This window comes from Notolepis coatsorum, assembly GCF_963971535.1.
Source record: "Notolepis coatsorum genome assembly, chromosome: 19".
In the NCBI taxonomy this organism is placed as follows: Eukaryota; Metazoa; Chordata; class Actinopteri; order Aulopiformes; family Paralepididae; genus Notolepis; species Notolepis coatsorum.
This window is the reverse complement of record NC_140183.1, coordinates 40,473,700-40,489,756: the sequence shown is the minus strand read 5'-3', so window position 1 is coordinate 40,489,756 and position 16,057 is coordinate 40,473,700. Positions and strand designations below refer to the sequence as shown.

At 42.9% G+C, this 16,057-nt stretch overlaps 1 protein-coding gene across 2 annotated transcripts in view; it reads left to right on the top strand.

Moving 5' to 3' along the window:
• The window catches only part of mtmr11 (myotubularin related protein 11), a 96,749-nt gene that overhangs the window by 42,039 nt on the left and 38,653 nt on the right, over window positions 1-16,057 (top strand). For both annotated transcript variants that reach the window (XM_084336494.1, XM_084336493.1), the window contains exons 3-7: window positions 5,137-5,273; window positions 6,431-6,500; window positions 8,258-8,397; window positions 9,235-9,319; window positions 10,629-10,776. In XM_084336494.1, the coding sequence (XP_084192620.1) occupies window positions 5,137-5,273; window positions 6,431-6,500; window positions 8,258-8,397; window positions 9,235-9,319; window positions 10,629-10,776 (580 nt within the window). The remainder of the gene's footprint in view (window positions 1-5,136; window positions 5,274-6,430; window positions 6,501-8,257; window positions 8,398-9,234; window positions 9,320-10,628; window positions 10,777-16,057) is intronic.

The following is a 16,057-nucleotide window of genomic DNA, read 5'->3' as shown; positions in this document are numbered from 1 at the left end:
CTTTTTATACGTGGTGGTTTGTTATTCCAAATAAATTTGTATGTGGAGGAGTGTAATCTTTTCCAGTAACCCTCTGGAGGGGGTAACGGTAGCATTGAACTGAAGAAGTTGATTCTAGGTAGTACATCCATCTTAACTATTGATATCCGTGCTTGTACTGTGTTTTTAAGTTTTGCCCACCTATCAAGGTCGTCTTTGATTTTGTTTTGGATTTTTGTGTAATTGTGCTTCACCGTTTGTCTTATGGTGGGGAATATTTCCACTCCCAAGCATCTAAAATGTTTTACCATCGGTATCTCTCCTGGGAGGGTTATATCTTTTTTTGCAGGGGTGTTAAGTGGAAGGAAAGCCGACTTCGGCCAATTTATCTTAAATCCCGATAAATAAGTTCTCAATCAACTTGAGCAGATGAGGCAATGTGGTGTTGGGGTTTTGCATGAACAATATTACGTCGTCCGCATATAAACTAATTTCTAAAGTGCACCCTTTTTATAGATATTTTCAGAGGTATTCTGTTGCTATTCCGGAACAGCTTTGGTCCCTGTTTCATTTCCTGTCAGCAACTGTATCACCCAACATTGCAACATACAAATGGGCCTATTTCTTATTGCACTATGGCAAGTTTCTTGGGGAAGCACATGATTCTAATCCATATAGTCCATGACTTGACCAAAAGTGACCTCCAAACAGTCTCTCTCTCTCTCTCTCTCTCTCTCTCTCTCTCTCTCTCTCTCTCTCTCTCTCTCTCTCTCTGAATGAAAAAAACCTAAAGAAGTAAAAGGGAGTATGAGTATGAGAGCTTGTGACTCAGCTGTGTTTGTTTAGGCTGATCTCTCAGGTCTCTCTGTGTTTGTTTAGGCTGATCGCTCCGGTCTCTCTCTGTGTTTGTTTAGGCTGATCTCTCAGGTCTCTCTCTCTGTGTTTGTTTAGGCTGATCTCTCAGGTCTCTCTCTCTGTGTTTGTTTAGGCTGATCTCTCAGGTCTCTGTGTTTGTTTAGGCTGATCTCTCAGGTCTCTGTGTTTGTTTAGGCTGATCTCTCAGGTCTCTGTGTTTGTTTAGGCTGATCTCTCAGGTCTCTGTGTTTGTTTAGGCTGATCTCTCAGGTCTCTGTGTTTGTTTAGGCTGATCTCTCAGGTCTCTGTTTGTTTAGGCTGATCTCTCAGGTCTCTCTGTGTTTGTTTAGGCTGATCTCTCAGGTCTCTGTGTTTGTTTAGGCTGATCTCTCAGGTCTCTGTTTGTTTAGGCTGATCTCTCTTCATTTACAGCAGGCACTGAACCACAACATCAATAGACTTCACAACACTCAAAAAAACGTCAAGACCAGGGAGGCGCGCTAGGGATGGGAATTGATAAGATTTTATCGATACGATTCCATTATCGATTCTGCTTATCGATCAGATTCTTTATCGATTCCCTTATCGATTCCTGATACATTTATAGTTTACATAAATAAATTGGAAATGCAACAGAACTAAGCTGGTTAGAATAACAACATGCAACTTGACATTTCTGATTGTCATTTATCATTTATTGTTGAGCCCCCATGTCAGAAGAATACAAAAACTGTAAAAAAATTTATTAACTATACACTTAAATAAAATAATGTATTTGAGAACTAATTTAATCTATTGAACTGTAGTTGCATTCAACAGGTCGTTATTGCAAAAGAGAATTTGTTAGCAATAACCTACCTGTATAAATAAAGGCCAGCTCAGTGTTCTCTCTCTGTCTCTCTCTGCAATGAGCATGGCTATTTAGCTAGCTAGCGGCTAACGTTACTTTACCATGTAAATGAATGACTAGGATGCAAAGCACTTTCAGTTTTCACTGCACACACAAAAGAGTCGCAATATCGAGCCCTTTAGGTTTTCCTATAGTCAAGGAATCAAATAGTCTGCTATGGCGTGGCGCTAACGTTGTTGTTTTTAAATGCGTCGGAAAAACATGGCATCGATAAGAGGAATCACTGAGGCATGCGATTCCAGGAATCGGACAATTAGGAACCGGTTCCCAATCGTTTCCGATTCTCAATTCCCATCCCTCAGGCGCCGGTCCGGTTCCACCTTTTCACCGCCATTCTGCACCAGCTGCAGACGGTAGAGAGAACTCTGGCTTCGACACAAGAAAAGAGATCTACATCTAAGAGATTAAATAAAAGCATTGATCACAGAGTCCATATTGGAAATTGTGTGTCTGTCTGTCTGTCTGTCTGTCTGTCTGTCTGCGTGTGGGGGGGGGGGGGGGGAGTGGGACACGGCTCTCCAGGAAGAACATTAAAGAGTATAAATGGTTAAAGGCCACTGTCTTGTAAACAACTTGTTTCCTCTCACTTGACGCTGTGTCCGGCTAGTTCCAATCCTCCGAAGGTCTGTCACAGAACAGAGCACCAATAGGAACACTGCGTTCCCTGTCTGCCTCCTGTCCCTTCTGGCTCTCGTGTCTGCAGGAATGTGTTTGACTCTGTCTCACCCGAGGACGCATAAAAACGTCTTTACTGAAAGCAATTGTCCTTGTAGAAACAAGCTGTCAACAAGGGTTCACTTGTGTTCAAGGTTAAGCATTTCACAGGGGTTAAGTTTTAATTGGTAAGTCCGGCCCAGTGGGGCTTTCTCACTTTGATGGGGGGGTATTCTGAAGCTCAAGTTGGTGTAAGCAACAGCCAGTAAGCACAGCCCCGAGAGACATCACAGAACAGCTTCTTTGAAGGTTCCTTTGCAGTGTTTAAGTCAAATCTCTCTCCCTCTCCCTCTCCCTCTTTCTCCTGTGCAGTCGTCAAATTACAGGTGGTAGAAGCGGAGGCTTTGATTGCAACCATACGTCCTGTCTCCCTTGGGATAAACAACAAGCATTTCATGTGTTAAATGACCGTTTCCTGTTTCAGGCCCCCCCCCCCCACCACCAAAAAAACAAATCTATCTAGGGGTTCCAGCATTCTGCAGAAGTGGAACTAGACACAAGGCTGGTCGTACATATTGTTGTTTTGCTGTCATTTTCAATCAAAGTGTTCCCCTCGTAGTTTGCCGTAAGAGGAATCCAGTTATTTCAATGTGGTGGAAGCCGGTGAGTCTCTCCATGGTCTGCTAAGTGAATATGAAAACACTGGCCCCACCGTGTGTCTGGCCAAACACTTTTCTTGTGAGGGACACAAAAAGGCAATTTTCTCCACTCGATCCTGGACTCTGTTGCCATGGCAACTCTGTCTAGCTGGCAAAGGCTTTTGTTTTCCCCGCAGGAGACCAGTACGAATGTGCTGTCTCACTGCTGTGTGTGTGTGTGTGTGCGAGTGCGTGTGTGAGAGCATCTGTGTTTGTGTGTGAGAGGATTTTCAGTGGGTGAAAAGGTTTGTTTTTGGAAGCATTGTCCAGGAATTCTTGATTCCTCTTCAGCCTTTCTTCCACTTTCAGAGCATGAGGATCACCAGCTGTGTATCATGATGTGACCAGTACATTAGTCATGTAGTTCCTTTGTACACAACTGTTTACAATGAAGTCATTGACTAACCCCCCCCCCCCCTTTTTTTAAAGGTTCTATCTTTAAGATTTACAATAGTTTGCGATAAGCACATCATTTCATGGTAGAGTCTAAATGGTCCTCACTTGACGGGCCGGAAATTGACGGCTGCCATCGAGATTCCCTTCAGCAAGGCACTTAGCCCAGCTACTGTTGCGGTGGAGCTGCTCAGCGGTAGAAGACTTAGACTACTAGGGGGCGACAGTGGTTTGGGAGGTAGAGTAGAGCAGTCGTGTCTGGTAATCCGGAGGTTCCCGGTTTGATTCCCGCTCCTCCCAGGCAGCATAACGAAGTGTCCTTGAGCAAGACACTTAACCCCTAACTGCTCCCAATGAGCAGGTTGGCACCTTGCATGGTTGCCTCTGCCACCCGTGTGTGAATGTGTGAGTGAATGGGTAAAATGTGAGGAACAAATTGTAAAGCGCTTTGGATAAAAGCGCCATACTGTATAAATTCACCATTTACTACTAGGTAGCTCCCAGATGTGACTTAAGTGTATGAGTATAAACCACTCTGTTTCTGAAAAAGAGCAAGTGTGTGTAGTAGGCAACCTTGCTTAAATGACAAAAACAAAAATGCAGATGGAAAAGAATGTCCAATGCAAATGTATTTATATTAACATACACACAATAACATAAAAAAATATTCAGTCAGAGTTGCTGTCGTCCATGAAGCAGTGTCTCTTAGAAAAGCTGTTCTATTGGCCGTCCTCCTCCTATTGGCCGTACTCCTCCTATTTGCCATCCTCCTCCTATTGGCCATCCTCCTCCTATTGGCCGTCCTCCTCCTATTGGCCATCCTCCTCCTATTGGCCATCCTCCTCCTATTGGCCATCCTCCTCCTCTGTGCTCCTCTTATAGGAGACCAGACCTGGATCAGGAGGGCTTCACCTCCTCCTCCTCCCTGCTTGGATCTGGGCATAGTGAGAGCATTCCTCTTCACCATGCATAGAAATAGTTTAATGATATTCTTCAGGAATGAACCTCCACCTTGGAGTGCTTGTGACGTGTGGCCTGGCTGTCTTGGTACCGACAGTCAGGCTTTTAGGTATTCTAATGAGGAAAACTGAGACTCAGCTTCCTGAAAAGGTGCTCTAATTTGCCTTAGAGGGGAACTATGCCTAATTTCATAATTCATACATGTAATTCCTCTGGTCTAAGACAGAAATATCAATGACAATGAACAATTCTCATTTAATTCAACCCAATCCAAAAACTAGAGTGCTAAAACTCAAATGTGTGATGTCAAGTACAAACTCTAAAGCTGCTCCATAGACAATGAGTTGGGAGGGCTTTTATACAGTAGATGACACAGAGAGAGCATCCAGGGGAATGTTCTGAGTTCATAGGTACATATTCTGTTTCAGAACCACTACTATAGAATAAAGGTCATTTTGATATTTTTGGATCGTTTTTACAATTTGGCAATACAATTTGTCTTGCATCAACTACAACTCACGAAGACAGTTTACAACGACATATAGCTAATATTCTTACAAATGTACTTAAAACAGCTATTAACAACATTAGTGGCCATGTTGAAATGACGTCAAATGATGCTGAGGCATGAACTCTGGGTTGACATACCAAATCCCCTGCATGCATGTGTCTCTCTGTTCCCTCCAGGGGAGTGTGTACTTCAGAGGGCTGTGTTGGTGCGGAAGAAGCTGACTGCGAGGGAGGGAGGAGGCTGGCTGGCCGGGACGCTCTTCTGCACCCACTTCAGAGTGGCCTTCGTTCCCCAGGACGGCCCCAAACCTGATGTGAGTCCAGGACCTCAGCTGTTTATATTCATCTTAACTAGGTTCTCTGACCTGGATTATACAGATGTACAGATGCTGACACTGATTATGAGTACAGCCTATTAAACAGTAGGCATCAGCCAACACAGAGAGCTGATCCAATCTATAACTTCTACTGAACAATGTTTACTGAGACCATCTTGGCTTCGAGCCAACGGATAAAAAAAACACTGAGATATATTATCCACTTCTCGGCATTAGTGGAAACAAAGCACCAAAGATCTGATCTCTTTGCTTTGATTTCTGGTATTCGATTCAAGTACTGGGGAAAGTCTTCAATAGCAATACCCTCTTTTAGACAGGTATCAGCTCAATATCCCATACCTGTATCAGTACTTTAGCCTGGGATTCAGCGCAATGTCCCATACTTGTATCAGTATTTTAGCCTGGTATCAGCACAATATCCCATACTTGTATCAGTATTTTAGCCTGGTATCAGAACGATATCCCATACCTGTATCAGTATTTTAGCCTGGTATCAGCATGGTATCCCATACCTGTATCAGTATTTTAGCCTGGTATCAGCACGATATCTGATAACTGTATTAGGTTTTCACAAGCATTGGGTTGACATTAGGCCATTAGGTTAACCTTAGGTCAACATCAATCACACCTCCACACAACGTCGACGCAGGGTACCTGACTGTTGAACACCTTATCACAGTAATGTTAATACAACTGCAATGTGAGTCATGTTTACTTTCAGTAGCTTATCACAGTAACGTTAGCTTATGGAAAGAATGGCTTATCACAATAACATTAGTACAAGTGCAAGACGGATATCTATTTATACACATGACTAAAATGTGTACACCAACAAAAATGTCCTCAATGTTGTTTTGTGCTCTTTTGCCATCGATGTGCTCAATGTAGGACGCTTTGCATCTATGACACTGTGGGTCCTTGTTAAATAGGCTTTTTAATTTCATGGGCCTTAATAATATCATGGAACTTTCTCAACCCATAATGAGCCCTTTAAATCAAAGCGTTTAGAATACCCAAGATTGATCAATGTGTGTAATGTACATATTCAGAAAATCTCCATTAAATATACAGTAGGAATGAATGCCAAACAACATTTGGTATAAATGTCTCTATGAATATGTGTCTCGATGCAGGACAATGCTGACCCAGTGCTGTTAGGAGACCACGACGTGGCTTTGGCCGCTATAGAGAAAGTTGTGGCTGGTAAGTGATGTCATACCCACCTCTTCTTCTCTTATTTTACTTAGTTTTTAATTGCCTGTTGTATATTAAAGGGGTACTTCACCAAAACAATGCCAATTTATTTTGCACATAACCTCACACACATCCAAAAAATGGTTTTGTGCACATTCATTTAGTTTGGCAGTTATTGAGAGTAAATGAGTTTGAATATGGCCTCCAGTGATGTCATCTGGGACATTGAATCCTTGTGTTGTGGTTAATTACAGCTCCATGAAATGATGTAGATGAAAGAATAGCAATACCTTGTCTTAATGTCTTATAGGGACTGTTACCTTATCATTTCATTGAACTGTAATTAACACATTGCAAGGATGCAATGTCCCTGATAGCATCAGGTGCCCTTATTCTAAATTATATACTCAATAACTGTCAAACTAAATTAATGTGTGTAAAACCGTTTCGTTTTTTTTGGATGTGTGAGATTATGTGCAAAATAAATCAGCATTGTTTTTTGGTGAAGTGCCTCTTTTAACACCGCTAGGACTTGAACCCAGAAGAGCTTAAAGGGGAATGTCACCCACTTTAAGATTTCACATACAGTATAGTATGTTCATCATGTGTCCCAGGACAGTTCAGTCAGTATTTATGAACATGCAGCACTCTCTCCTAAATCAGAGAGAGAGAGAGAGAGAGAGAACCTTCCAGTCGATGATGTCACTGGGATGTAAAACTAGGGATGCACCGATCCGATATTGATATCGGATATCGGCCCAGATATCACTAAAATATCTGGATCGGGTATCGGTAATCTTTTTTTTATATATATAATAAGAAATAAAATAAGAAATAACAATTCAGTACATTTATATCTGTGTTAATTTGTTACATTTAGTTATACTAAGTTGAAAGTAATGTTTTAAGTCAAGCCTGATGTTGCCTTGCACAAAAGAATGATCCCAGTCTCTTCCACACAGTGAGGCATACAGTTAATTGAACAATGGGTATTTACATTTACATTTAGTCATTTAGCTGACGCTTTTATCCAAAGCGACTTACAAGTTCTGTACGACAAGTCATCAGGAAGGGCACAACTGTATCAGCTGAGTAACAATGTTCATCAAAGTGTTGGGTGCTACAGTGTAGGTTAGTATATTAGGACAAGTGCATGACAGTACGGTTAGTTAGGGTTAGATCTTTTTTTCATTTTTTTTTTAATTTCAGATAATGGTATGGGCATCCAAAGCCAGGTATCGGGACTGAAAAAGTCGGATCGGTGCACCCCTATGTAAAACCTGCGGCTACTCCGGCAATGAATGGGGCTCTGACTTCATGAGGCCATAAAATCTTTGCGTGAGCTCTTGCACCCAAAATGTTCTGGTTCTGGTGCTGGTTCTGGTTCAGACCTTCTACCAATGCTAGACTATAGTAAACCTCACGTGGGTGTAAGCTCACACAAACATTTTACTGATTTAATTTTAGGGTATTTTCAAAACGAATGCTTTTTTGGGGGGTTGTCCCATATTTCATGGTTTCAAAAGTGTAGGGACAGTTTTAGTTTATGACCAATAAAGCAGTCATTTGTATATGTTTATAGTCATACAAAACAAAATCAAATAGAATTATATGGCAGAATGAGTTGGGAGGAGAGCAGGAGCGCTACAGTCCCGGTTCCAGCCTGTGAGGTGAGTAATGAGAGCCGTGTCTGAAGCTGAATAAAGAGGCAGACGCCATCTCTTGCTGGATTAAGAAAGCCCTTCTGTTCCTCCTCGTGTCCCCAGTGGGTCCGTCCCGCACCAAGCTTGTGACGCCCAACTCCTCACTGAAGTTCACGCCAGAGGAGCTGGTGCTCTACTGCCGAGACCTGCGGGTCATCTGCTTCCTCTTCGACCGCCTCACCCCCGACACGCAGGCCATAGAGGTGTGTGTGTGTTTTTATGTTCCTCCCGAAGTATCAGGATACCACATCTTTACGATATCTGCGATGCTGCAGTATCATTTGAAGGTGTCAAAATGTATGGGTTTTTTCGCGACAGTAGGTTTCTTTTACATTTAATTTTAAATGTCAAGACAGACTGGTTGGCTTTTACAGTTTGTGCTGTTCGATGGACCGCTCCAAACTTAAAATTATACGATTTACCTATGGTTGTTTTCTGGTGTCATGAGGCTTAGTATGGCATCATAAAGTAAATGTCTAGCAATAAATGTATGTTTGATTGTATCTGTGACATTGTAAGTGACATTGGATGTAAATACAGTAATATACAGGTCTGTGTGTGGTGCATACCAGGGCAGTGCAGAGACCTTTAGAGGGGCAGGTGCTCAAATTTGAAAAAGGGCACATGTAAACGTGAGGCGAGATGCTCAGTTTGTGCTAGATTTCTATTGGCTAATGGGCCCGTCATTCCAAGAGGGAGGATGACACGTTGCGCAACATAAACATGCACCTCAGACAGACAGGCATTCAAATAATTATTTTCTATTTATAATATAATTAATTGTTTAAATGATTCTTGATGAGGACTGTGTGTGTGTGTGCGCGTGTGTGTGCGCATGTATGTCTGTCAGGGACATGCGTTTAAATTCTAACCGCGGTTCTTCAGTTGCAATCATCAATCACCCGTCTGGCCTAAAGCCTGTGTCTGGAGAAGTTGATCTGTGTCATCGGCCACTGCTTTGATACAACAAGAGAACTCAGCACTGAACACTGATGACCTTTTGTCAGTGTCGGTCAGCTGACTATCTTGTCCCTCCTCAGATAACCTACACCATCGCCAAGACCTACCAGCCTCTCAAACCAGGAACCGTCCTGTCCTTCCAAAACGCCGCCCTTGGGAGTGTGGGTGAGTGGCTTAATGTGTGCGCCCCCCCACACGCACACATTCCGAATCCGCCATCCATATGCCCATACGTTTGATCTGTGGGTGCAATTGATAGTCACAAGAGACTCCTACTGTAGTTCATGCTATACGTCCTATAGGCGTTTTGAACTTGACTACATAAACATTCTACATGGACCCACGTTTATTTCCTGTTGCAATGTTTGCTAATACAATATCTGATGGGAAATACATTTCTTTGGTTTCAAACGTGCTTGTCATCTATCCCTCTATCTCTCATCTCTTCCATGTATCTATTTCTGTTTATTTCTTCTTCCTTCTCCCTCTTCTTCTCATCATCAATTGCATGTGATCTTAAAAGCCTGAAGCGGGGAGGAGGATATTAAGCAGGAAATACTGTGGTCGAGTGCTGCTGGCCATGATGAGATGTCGAGGCTCAAGATCATCTGGCTTCAACATTAGAAACATTCACGGTTCGGTTAACCCTTTGGTAGTGTGGTAGTGAAAGGGTTAAAGGCCTGCCATTCAGTCATAAACAAATGGGTTGCCCCACCACCACCAAAGAAAAGGAATAGAGACACGTTTTCATTCTGCAGTTGATTGAATGAGCTCTTGATACAAGGATTTACAGACAACAGGTAAATAAGAGTTTTTAATTGCATTAGCTGTCAAAAAAAAACTCTTTAACACAGAGACACGCTGTATAGAGAATCGGGAGCTCAGCCGTACGGTACGACACATCATTATGCTATGTCAAGGCTACGCTAGGTTGACCAGGCTATGCATGGCTGTGGGCCAGATGAATAATGTAAAGCCCTCTGTGACACATGTCACCATGACCCGCCGCTCAACCCTGTCCAAGGGTCAAGTGTGGCTGGTGTACAGGCTGTAGAAACGCATTATGGTGTTTATTTTGTATTTACACCCAGACTTCGTGCCGTAGAGACTATTATGCCTGGTTAACTAAGGACAAATAGAGGCCTACTTTAACATTATTAAGTGAAACGGAATGCAATTCAGTATGATTATCAGGCAAATTCTAACCATAGGGAGCAGAGTAAATGTTAGATGAAACCCAACATTTTTAAGAAATCTCCATTGGACCAGATTTCATCCATTCATGTTGTTACTAGCTAACATAGTATAGCTAACGTCATAAAATACATAAATAAATACAAATGTAAGAAGAAACCATCTCCCTTCCTTGTCTGTTGTGTTTCTTTCATTTTGTGTAATATGGTATGAAGCAACAGTCTTTATCAGTTACTCCCCCATTAATTAAATGGCCTTGACGTTGATTCTCCTTCTCCAGAGATGAAGCAGTTCCTAAGCAACCGTCGTCGTGACGCCCACATGAACTGGCTGGAGTCCTGCGGGGACTGGGAGCGGGAGCTGGAGCGCTGCGGGGCCGGCGGCTGGAGGGTCAGCTCCGTCAACGACCGCTTCGAGATGTCCACCAGGTGTTTATTTATTTCATTTGTTTATTCGGATCCCTATTAGCTGTCGCATAGGCAACAGCTCTTCTTCCTGGGGTCCACATGGAAGAAAACAAAAACATACATACGTACGTATACTGACATTTCCAAGAATTTAACAACAAAAATGCAAGAATCAAACACCAAGAAAGCAACTTAAAATAACACTTTAAAAGAAATATGCACACACACATACACGCGCACGCACGCACACACACACATACACACACACACACGCACATGCACACACACACACACACTTGCACATGCACACACACACACACACACACTTGCACATGCACACACACACACACACACACTTGCACATGCACACACACACAATAATAGTTGACACATTGAAATAAAATAAAAATCTAGAATCAAACAATAGAAAAGAAAAATAGAATAATGGACACTATAATACAGACAAAGACCAGGAGCCAGAATATCCATCCCTTTAATTGTTTTTTTAAAGCACATTTTATTAGATGGACGTTTTAACAGACCAGGTAATTTGTTCCAAGAGTGGCAGCTCTATAAAAACTGCACAAGTCTGAGGTACAGAAATGACCACGAGACCTTTTGCCGATGTAGGAGATCTTTGAATAGTGCAAATACAGCGGAAAAAGACCAGGAGATTACTTAGTAATCTATCATGGACTTTTAGCCTCAACAGAGCATGATGCATGTCATCAACGCTCACCCTGGATGAACAGTGAAGAGTCGGACGTGCAGCTTTGTTCTGGATGAAGAGTGAAGGTTCAGATGTGCAGTTTGTTCTGGATGAACAGTGAAGAGTCAGACGTGTAGCTTTGTTCTGTTGCAGTTTATACAGATCTTATGTAGTAGCTTATTAATGACCAGGGCCCTCATTTATCAACAGTTCTTAGAAAGTCTTCTACTTTCGTTCGTAAGCACAGCATTTAGAATGTGTGCACGCACAAAAAAAACAGGATTTATCACACGTGCGTACACAGGTCCTACGCACACCTGTCTTGATAAATATCACTTTGATCCTACGCTAGAGCTTGTGCATGGTTTTAAGTATTTGCATACCAGAACCGCCCGATTATCCATATATGGTCATGAAACACCCCCATGGGATGTGAAATAATGGTCTAACCCGAGCGAACTCTGAGAGACTTCACTGAGAGCGAAATTGATCACCGAGGTCCAACCAACAAATTGAACGTATACAGCATTTCCCGTTGTGAACAATCTTATTTGGAAACATGACCCACAGAATAATAGTATTTAGCGTTTTATTTTAAACAATATTTAATCGTATGATTATAGATATTTTTTGAGAATAAATAAATCCAATGAAGTTGCCAAGTTCACAGACAACTCCGCTGAGGAGGAGGGAGCGTGTAGACTATCTTTGGTGCGCCAGGAGCCAAGGATGTTGACTGACCCAGTCCTGCTACAGAACCAGCACATTGACAGAAATAAATGACAAGCTGACCCGACATTAAGCACTGTAATGACTGAAATTAAATCAATTTCAGCAGGCCAACTCTGCGCTCTACAATGCCTATTATGTGCGCTCGTCATGAGCCTGTGGTTCTGGTCAGAGTCATTATGGCTTCAGTGGATAACCCTGATCTGCATTTAAGTGATGTTTTAGATACCCCAGTAATAACATTACAATTGAATTAAATACAATTAGGCCTGAATGAGACTCCGGCCACCGGCACATTATCAGCCAAAATGCGTATCGCAGATTATCTGTACATTGACCGAGTGGAATCCCGTTCACATTACTGGATTTGTTTATTGATGGAGCATTGAAAGCTATATGGGTACAGTCTATATCTTGCTCCGATGATGTTGGGTAACCTGGCGTAAAATCCTCTCTTGGCCTCCTGTTATTGATATATGGATATTGTATGTAGTTGGTGGGGTTGGGGAAATTAGACATCCAACACTGCGTTTTGCTCCACGCTCCAATGTGGGTCTCAAATTGCGGTACAAATCAAGGAGAATGTGTCTCGGGTAGCGAACTCTACTTAATATTATTATGTTCTCTCTCTCTGCAAATAGACATGCCTATATCTCTGAAAACATCTGAGCGCACATCGGAGAAGTATTCCTATAATAACGCTATGAACCAGGCTGAATTAATTCGGAAATACCTATTCCACATGCTATTTAGGGTTTGACAATAATTACACTACTATCGCTATTTCACAATGAACTATAATGAATTACGGTTCATACAGAACACGCGCCAGTGTCGGGAGTAATGCACGGAAGCTTATTTCCGCATTGAAACATGCATGAAACTGATATTCTACCACCGGGCGTTAGCTACGCATGCTCCGAGCTGTGCGTAGATATACGCACAAAGTCAAGTTCACGTTCAAATTGATAAATCCCACACTTTGCTTAGAAATGATCGTACGCACGGGTTACGCACATATCTGTGCGTACGCAACGTTGATAAATGAGGGCCCAGGTCACCTGTAGCTAAGGGGCTACACAACCCGGACTGTATTAAAGATTGTTTAGATTAAACCACTACTAAAGAATATTAATAGCCAGACAGTATAGTTAGACAAAATAGCGGACACTCAATTGACGGCGCGGGGACAAGGATACCTGGTTTATAAGCATTTTAATAGTCATAGCAACATACATCTGAATTATCACTGTTCTCCTTTAATAATAGAATGTCAGGGTATCAAAGTCAGCGGTAATGAATAGTTCCTAGGTTACGGATACTCGACCGGAGCTCTGCAGGGAGTGAGAAGAAACGAGGCGATACTGGGAAAAGCAAGGGTAGCTGGAGACGATGGTTTCCCTCTGGAGCTCCAAGCTCCGGAGGACCTGTAGACCGGTCGGATAATCCTGTCGTCGCTGGAAGAAAAGAGGTCTCGTACGGAACCGGTTCTTGTAATCCTAGCGCCCGATGGCAGGGTTAATAGCTATTAATCCAAAGGCCCGTTGGCATAGATGGTAGCTAGCTAGCTTCGTTTGTACTGGAAGCTAACCCGCAGACGGTCTTCAAGGAGTAGTTAGATCCAAAACGCCGCTGGGTTTAACTATACGTTTCTCCACGTTACTTCGCTTACACAAGTCACTATACTGCGCCAATAATGGCTCTACAATATTATAGTCGTATCTAAGTAGCCATTAGCTATCTGTAACGATACACTGCTTGTAGATCTGTGTACAACTGTACCGGACGTATCGCGCTCTCGCTCTGCTGCTTCTCCTGTTCTGTTACTGCCGACGTGCGGCTGCTTGCACCATCTACAATATATATACTCAACCGATCCCTATAGGGCTCAGCCGATTTACCTGTACTGAATCAATGCGCTTGCTATGGGCAAGTCTGAACTTGTCTGAACATGTCTAGAACCATGTCTGGGGAGCTCGTCACTGGCGCCTACAATGTCTAGGGTGGGGCCCAATGAGGCGAGCGAAGAATACTATTATGCAAACAGATGGCGTTGGATATATATCTTATATACATAAACAATATACAAGTTATACAAAATAATAAACGCAGACTTTCAGTGTTAATCTGGACCTTCAGAACATCACCCAAAGGTTGAGCACTGTGAATTTGCTCCAGTGTAATGACCTTCATGGACAGCGACAGAAGCAATTTACTCATCAATACCACTTACCCTTAGCTACCTAGGATGGCTTGGAGTAGACGACAGAGTACAGCAACTTGCAATGGGCCTGGTCTACAAAATACACTATACGATTAAGGTACCCATGTACATGTCAAAATACTTCCCAAAGGTCAGTGAATACCACGACCACAACACCAGAGGAAGCTCAACAAATCATGTTAAACCCAGATTCGGCTCAAACAAGGGACTAAACACGTTTCGCAATTATGCCACATCAATGTGGAACGCCCTACCCAAAGCTGTAAAGGAATGTGAATCCCTACCCACATTCAAAACCGCTCTTAAAGAGCACCTACGGGAGGCTGCAATTCGAAACTGGCCACCGTAAATGTCCAAACCCCCCATCCCCACCCCCTCCTAATAGACAGTCTCTGTATATATTCCCCCCCCCAGCCGTATGTATATTTCTCTCCCACCGGCACCCACCCCCTCCAAATGTACAGTCTCCTCCCCACCGTATATGTATATTTCTCTCCCACCCACCCACCCCCTCCTAATGTACAGTCCCCTCCCCATCATATGTATATACTCTGTCAGGATCTAGGGGTAACAGTACTGTATATTTGAATACCGCCTATGTCACAAATGTAACAGTACTAAATACCTGTATGTCCCTATGCCATAAATGTCATGTATGTTGAGAGTGTCATAAATGTCAATATGAATTGAAAATGGGGGACCCTGATGTAAACAAGACAAACGTCTTTCTCTGGTCTGCATCCCCTTAACAATTGTGTGTATTGAGCCGTACTGTATTGTACCCATTCTGCAATCTGTTAAATAAAGTTTTCATTCATTCATTCATGCCAGAGGTGTACCCCTCCTGCTTACCATTTGTAAGTTGCTTTGTATAAAAGCATCAGCTAAATGGCAAAATGTTAATAATTAGAAGAACCAAAGATAATACACTTTGGGCGAGATCCACAAAGGGTTTGCGGGTTTGCGAGGCTTTTCCGACGCTAAGCCGGTGCTTAAAGCTCTGAAACTCAGTTTGCTATCCACAGAGGATGTGCAACGGGTGAAGTGAGGTGGCAACTGCGTTCCGTCAGCATTGCGACCGGTGCAATTGGCGCGTATTTAAATGAGGTAATATGGGTGGAACATGTCCCCTTTCTATGCAAATGTGCCTTGTCCAAAAATGCTCCTTATCAACAAAGCCTTGTGCCAATTGCACCGAGCAGTTAAGGGCCCTCCCATAGTCGAGCAGACTGTACACAGAGCAGACTCCGCGGAGGTCCGCGCGGACTCTTTGAGCTTTTGATCTCAGCGGACGTCCGCGCGTCAGAAAATAGGAGCTTTGCACTTTGCACTCTGCTGTGGGTCTGCTTTGACTCCCTTTGAGTCCGCGCGGACTTCCGCGGAGTCTGCTCTGTGTACAGTCTGCTCGACTATGGGAGGGCCTTAACGCTACGCACGTGATTTGCTTCAAGTCTGGCTGTGAAAAAGCACCGACTATACCACCTAACATTTCGTCCTGTACAGTCAGAATCTACGCATGGATTTTGTTGATTGAGGTTTCGTTGGAACACCAGAAAATAGATATTATAAACGGTATATGATTTGTTAGAGAAATATGCAGCCCCAGGCCGAGATGGCCTTCGCAAAGTGGCGTGATTTGC